Below are 6,666 nucleotides of genomic sequence, written 5' to 3'. Positions count from 1 at the left end.
ATGTTTATATGTATATATATGTATATATTATATATACATATATATACATATATATAAAAATACATATACACATATATATAGATTTACATATATATAAATATATATATATATATATATATATATATATATATATATATATATATATATATATATGTATATATAAAATGTATATGTTTCTGATATATATATATATATATATATATATATATATATATATATATATATATATATATATATATATATATATATATATATATATATATATATATATATATATATATATATATATTCATAATTACATGCATTAATACATAATATTAAAATAAATAAAAATACATATCAAAGGTATGTGATAAATAATAAATGTTACAATTATATATACAACACCAACTCTAAAAGTAGGACTATATACATTTTATATACATATATAAAATGTATATATTTCTTTTATATATATTCATAAATTTACCCACATATAAATGCATAAATACATATTATTAAAATAAATAAAAATGTATGATAAAGAGTAAATGTTAGAATTAAGTATACAACACTCTATAATTAGGACCTAATACTTTTTCTATTAAAATTAGAAGTTTTTCAAAAAAATGGAAATAAAGTTTCTTATCCAAACGTGTTTTTATATAAAAAAAACTTAATAATGCATACTTTCATTATTGGTCGAAGATTTTATACTGAATATTTGCTTGATAATTAGGGTAAGGTGTTTAAAGTTTTTCAAATAAATAAAAAAAATTAGTCTGTGAACAGACTAAATTTAGTCTGACTTATTATGTTTTATTAATTTTGATATTACTTAAAACATCTAAATCTTATTAAAATTAACCGCTATTTTTAACTTAGAAATAAAATATTTAACACAACTTTGCAATTTATTAAAATGGTCATTTTAAAATAAATAAATCATCGACTAAAATAACCTGAATAAACCGAATATACTCTGAGATTTATGTATATTATATACAATTTGATGCAAAATCTAAAAGTTTTAAATTAGCCGCAATAGAAAGAAGTTATAAAAAATAACTTTATCAAAATATTTTTTTTATACCATCTGCATGCATTCTATTAAGTTTTCATTGCCTTTTCTTTACGGCAAATTATTTTTGTAATGGCTAGTTAATGAGACAATAATTTTCAATGTGTCACTTCCTCAACGTTGTCAAAACAACGTTTAATTAACGTTGGCAAAATAACACTTTTTCAACGTTTTTTAACTACCACATTTTCAACGTTGGTATATGTAACGTTGAATAAGCGTTGTTTCAAAAATAGCTTAAATACATTGAAAAAGCAGCTAATGTCTAACGTTGATAAACCTTCAACTTTGCGACGTTTTTACAGTGATTATTTGCGTACTTTTATTCAACGTTGAATAAACGCGGTTTTTTGAGAAGATAGTATAAGTTGATATTTATACGCTTATTCAACGTTGAAAATGTGACGTTTAAAAAGCGGTTTATTTTTAACGTTGATGAAGCATAGATTTTGAATCGTCTTTAAAATAGCTTTTTGCGTAAGTTGATTCCACGTTGAATAAACGTCTTTTTTTGAGAAGCTAAATTACGTTACAATTTCAACGCTTATTCAACGTTTAAATTTACCGCGATTTAGTATACAATAACAAGCATTGATTCAACGTTGAAAGCGCGTTGTTTTTGTGACTGTAACGCTTTTTCTACGCTGCGACCGGTTTTCAACGTTGATTCAACGCTGACATGTTTGCTGGGAAGTGTGCTAATAAAAAGAAAGAAATCCTTATTTCTGAAAAAAAAGTTACTGATTTTAAGACAAAGCATAGAAAATCATTTAAAGAATAATTTGTATTTTTATATTATTTTGTATTTTTTTACATTAAAAGTAATTTGGTTTTTAGATTACATAATAAAAAAATGTATAAAATAACCTTTGACGTATTTGATTTATATAAGCAAATAGTCGATAAAGATATTGATTTTGATGAATTATTAGATTATGTTGTGAAATTTGATGCGAGTGGAGATATAGAAAACTGTATGATTTCTATAGACAAATGTACGATTTGTAATTCTAATCCATGTATCACTTGTCAAGAAATATGTAAATTTGATTTATGTATCACTTGTCAAGAAAATTTTGAGAAAGTAAAAAAATATATATACAACAACGATTTGAAGAAGAAATATCAAATGGAATTATCGAATAAAAATTAAACTTTATTTTTTGTAATTTAATTTTTTTTAAATAAATTTTTTTTAGATTACTTAATAAAAAAATGCAACTAACAGAAAATGATTTGTTGTGCTTTTATATATTATGAAAAAATGTTTTGAACGAGTTAATTAAATATAATGTTTTTTAGATGTATAGAATAAGAAATAGTGAAAATAATAAAAAATTGATGAAATTGTTACAAATGAAGTAAATTACAAAGAATACACTAGAAAATTAATTGAACAAGAATGAAACATTGTCTGTAAAAACTTTTATTACTTTTTAAAGATAACAAGGACAATGGTTTTTTTATCTACAATAGAAAAAAAGATGGATACAAACATTGTGTTTATGATGTTTTTTGTTAAATACGCTTTTATGTATTTATATTCAAACTAATTTTTTTTGTAACAAACAACAACGAAAGGCTCTTCAATGGCTTGATGATGGACTTAATTTTTTTATTACTGGAATTGCTGGTTGCAATTTATTTAATGGTGTGACTATACATGCATATGCTGGTATAAAAAACAGGTGACAAAGGTTTAGATTATTATATGCAACATGCATCCTGATGTTAAAAAGCATTGGTTGGAGACTGATGTTTGAATTATCGATGAGTTTTCAATGATTAATGCTCAAACATTTGATTTATTGCATTTCATAGCTAGCAAAATTAAACAATGTGATGATAAACTTTTTGGAGGTATACAAGTTATTGCTTGTGGTGTTTTTTGTCAATTGCCACCAGTCAAAGTAGAACCTGTTTTTAAATCAAAGATATTGCAACAATACATGACACAAGTTCTTGTTTTAACAGAATGTTTTAGACAAAAATGGGATGCTAAATTTTTCGAAGCTTTAAACGAAATACGTTTTGGTAAAGCATCCGATCGAACTATTGATTATTTCATGATTCGTCGTTTTGAAAAAAATGAAAATATTAATATTAGATAAACAAGATTGATTTTTAAAATTATGGAAGTTGATGTTTGTAACGGTCAGAAAATGAATGATATAAAGGATAAAGGATGTTGGTTTTATGCTAAAGATGTTATTAAAAATCCAAACATACAATTTACATTTTAAATTCCTGCAGGTATTCATCTTCAAATAAATGCAGTTGTTATGCTTGTAAAAAATACCAATGTTGAAGAAGGTTTGTGTAATGGCACAGTAGGTATAATCACTTTAATAGAAAATAATGCTGTTTGGGTGAATGTGAATGATAGAGAAGCTATAATTGAACCCGTAAAAGAAGAGATTTTAGATTCTCACGCTATTGTAGCCTCAAAGAGTGGGTTTACCTTTACGATTAGCTTTTTCTTTGACTGTGCATAAAGCTCAAGGAAGTACAATGAATAAAGCAGTTATTAATTTTAATTCTAACGCTTTTAATAATAGCCTTTATTATGTATCTTTGTCACGAGTGTGTAATATTAATGCTGTTTATATTATCCATAATAACAAATCAGAATTACGAAAAATATATAAAAATATAACTGTTAATTCTGATGCAAAGAATTTTATAAAAAACACATGTAATTTTTTTTCAGGTATGAAAAATGAAACTTGAATATAAAACTGAGGGAAGTAAATTTAGTAACAATACACACCTATCCAAAAATGGTCCCAACCTCATTTTTGAGGACCAAAAATACGACGTAATAGACATTAATCTAAAAGGTTTCTTGTATCACCAGATGTAAAATCTAATCTCTATAGCCTAAGGAGAAAACACATTTAAAGTTTTATAGCTCTTTGCGCTACTGATTGCACTTGGAGCTCTGTTGTAAATCTTTTTTTTTTTTTTCATTTTTGGGTTATGGAGTTATTAAAAAATATCAAAAACTCGTTACATATATGTGTTGGCTATAACTTGATAAAAAATCAGCTCTTTAACACTTGTGGACTGTGTACAGGGACCTAAAGTATAGAGTATAGCACTAAAACCTCTTCAAAAAGTGACAACGGATGCTGAACGTTTTTATTATAACCTTATTATTGACTATGGAAGTTTCAAAATATAATAGAACGAAGCCTTGGCATGCATCTTTTAGGCAAAAAAAATAGGAGCAAGATATCTTTTATCTGTGAAAAGATATAACTCTTAAAGTAGAAACCTCGGCTTTGAAAAAGCAGCCAAAATGTAGCAGTTTTTTGTGGTTTTTATGTCTTTTAAAGATTCAAAGTTACATTAAATAACTAATCTTGTAACAATATAAGGTGACTTGTGTATATGAGATTCTATGGTTGTTAGACATCACATCTGTGTGTACTTTGTCTGCAAAAAGAGTGCTTTTTTGACCTTGTTTATACAAAAGTAGGAGCAAAAAACACATGGAGAAATTTTTTTCTAGTTGTTCTGAATTTAAAACGCATAAAAACATTGTATTAACAATAAATTATCGACAACACTCAAATATTGAACATCTACATTATCTTAACAAACTACGCAGAGGAGAATGCGATGACGATTCTATGTATGCCTATTTTAAAAAACGAATATCTGTTGCTGATCTTCATATCGACCCTACGTATACTCGTCTGATTTATACAAATAAAGAACGCAACAATCATAACGCCAAAATGCTCGCTAATATTAAAATTAAATTGTATACTTATGAAAGCGCTGTTAAATACTACAACGATTACATCCCAAACGAATGGCCATTTCAAATGCCGCAAAGTGTCTCGCTAAAATTAGGAGCGCCTGTATTATGTTTACGAAACATACAAGAACACGATTTAGCAAACGGAACTCAAGGAGTGATTATAGCAATTGACAATAACGAGCTAACTTTATTAACTCGTGATAACAAAACGATAACGCAACAAATCGAAACGCTCTTCGATAACAAACGAAATATTATCGGCGAATGTAAAGGCATGCCGTTCACGTTAGCTTACGCAATGACTATACATAAAGTTCAAGGTTTAACATTAGATAAAATTGTAATTCATATAAATAACATGCAATTTACTTGGCATTTGTTTTACGTAGCGTTGTCTCGCGCACAAAACATTAAATATGTATACATTATAACACAATATCCTTTTTTCAAACATTTTCTTAAAACAATAACAATATAGTAAATCCAAATGTAAATACACTTTATAATAATATTCAATAATAATATGCCAATGTCGCTTGTATTTACTTTATTATGTTTATTGAACTGTCTTTTAACTAAAATTAATCCCTTATTTGTTTTGCATATGATAAATATAAAAAATGTTTATGACACTTGATGCATACGACTTTTGTATTTACAACAATAATTATTGTAATATATTTAGATAAATTATAATAAAGCAAAATGTCCGACTCAGAGACACAACGCAGAGAACAACAAAAGAACGTAAAGATATTCGCAGAGTTATTATGCATGTGCGTAAAACGTAACAATTGCAAAATATGTTTATCGTATCTACTATGTATTGGAAAATGCAATTGAAAAGAGCTGTGCACCGAATGCAAACATAATATTAAACCAATAATACAACATATAAAAAATGCAATAACGGTAAACGTTTAAATATGACATATAATAACAATATGCTGATGCTAAATATATGTACTTTATTTCTTTTTCATTTATAATAATACAACATTATCTCGCAGGTATTTTAACATATATTTTTTCGATTACCTGGTAATATATTGTTAGTCTATTAAAGTGCTTAACATTGATTTTTGATATTGCTTAATATTGATATAACATTAATTTTGATTATTACATTAATTCTTTCTTATCAGCTTTATAAATAATGAATAGTAATATTGAACAATTAATCATAAATACACGCGATAACTTGGCAAACATAGAAACACATTTAAAGAGAACACAGACAAAAAATCAATATCTGAAAAATAAAGAACAATCGGTAAAAAATAAATGAGGCGATATATTACATACAATAACATTGTTAAAATTAGAAAAACATATAACAATTAACGAATTAAATGAATTAAATACACAAAAAGACGCATTATTAAAATTATGCAAATCTAAACAATACAGACGATTATGATCAGAACGATGTTAACAATGCAAATTTAAACAATACAGACGATTATAATCAGGTCGATGCTTTTATCAGGCAAACACGATACGGAGGATCGACACCAGAACATGTCATTTGTTAATATTTGTATTTTTTTATAATAAATTTTTAATGTGTTAATATTTCTTAGTATATAATATGCACTTGTTTAAGGAAGAAAAATAAAAGATAATTATTGGATGCAACCCCAGATCATGTTGATTGTTAATATTTGTATTTTTTTTTAAATATAGTATAATTGTCACTATTTTTTTTTATGTATTTTTATTAAAACTATACTTCTTTATGTTATTATATCACTTATATCGTAACTATGAAGACCCTATATAAACTATTGCTTATTTATTATATTAGATTTAGATAACAGTATAATAATTAAACGAT

The 6,666-nt window shown here is 25.5% G+C and overlaps 1 protein-coding gene across 1 annotated transcript; it reads left to right on the top strand.

Annotated features, from left to right (window-relative positions):
- The first annotated feature begins 4,554 nt into the window (after positions 1 to 4,554).
- LOC136086857 (ATP-dependent DNA helicase pif1-like) lies at positions 4,555 to 5,307 on the top strand. Its single transcript, XM_065809351.1, has one exon. The coding sequence runs from the start codon at positions 4,555 to 4,557 to the stop codon at positions 5,305 to 5,307; it is 753 nt and encodes a 250-aa protein (XP_065665423.1).
- The last annotated feature ends 1,359 nt before the right edge of the window (positions 5,308 to 6,666 follow it).

This window comes from Hydra vulgaris, chromosome 11 (assembly GCF_038396675.1).
Source record: "Hydra vulgaris chromosome 11, alternate assembly HydraT2T_AEP".
Classification (NCBI taxonomy): Eukaryota; Metazoa; Cnidaria; class Hydrozoa; order Anthoathecata; family Hydridae; genus Hydra; species Hydra vulgaris.
The sequence above is the reverse complement of the archived record's forward strand: the minus strand, read 5'-3'. Positions and strand labels throughout refer to the sequence as shown.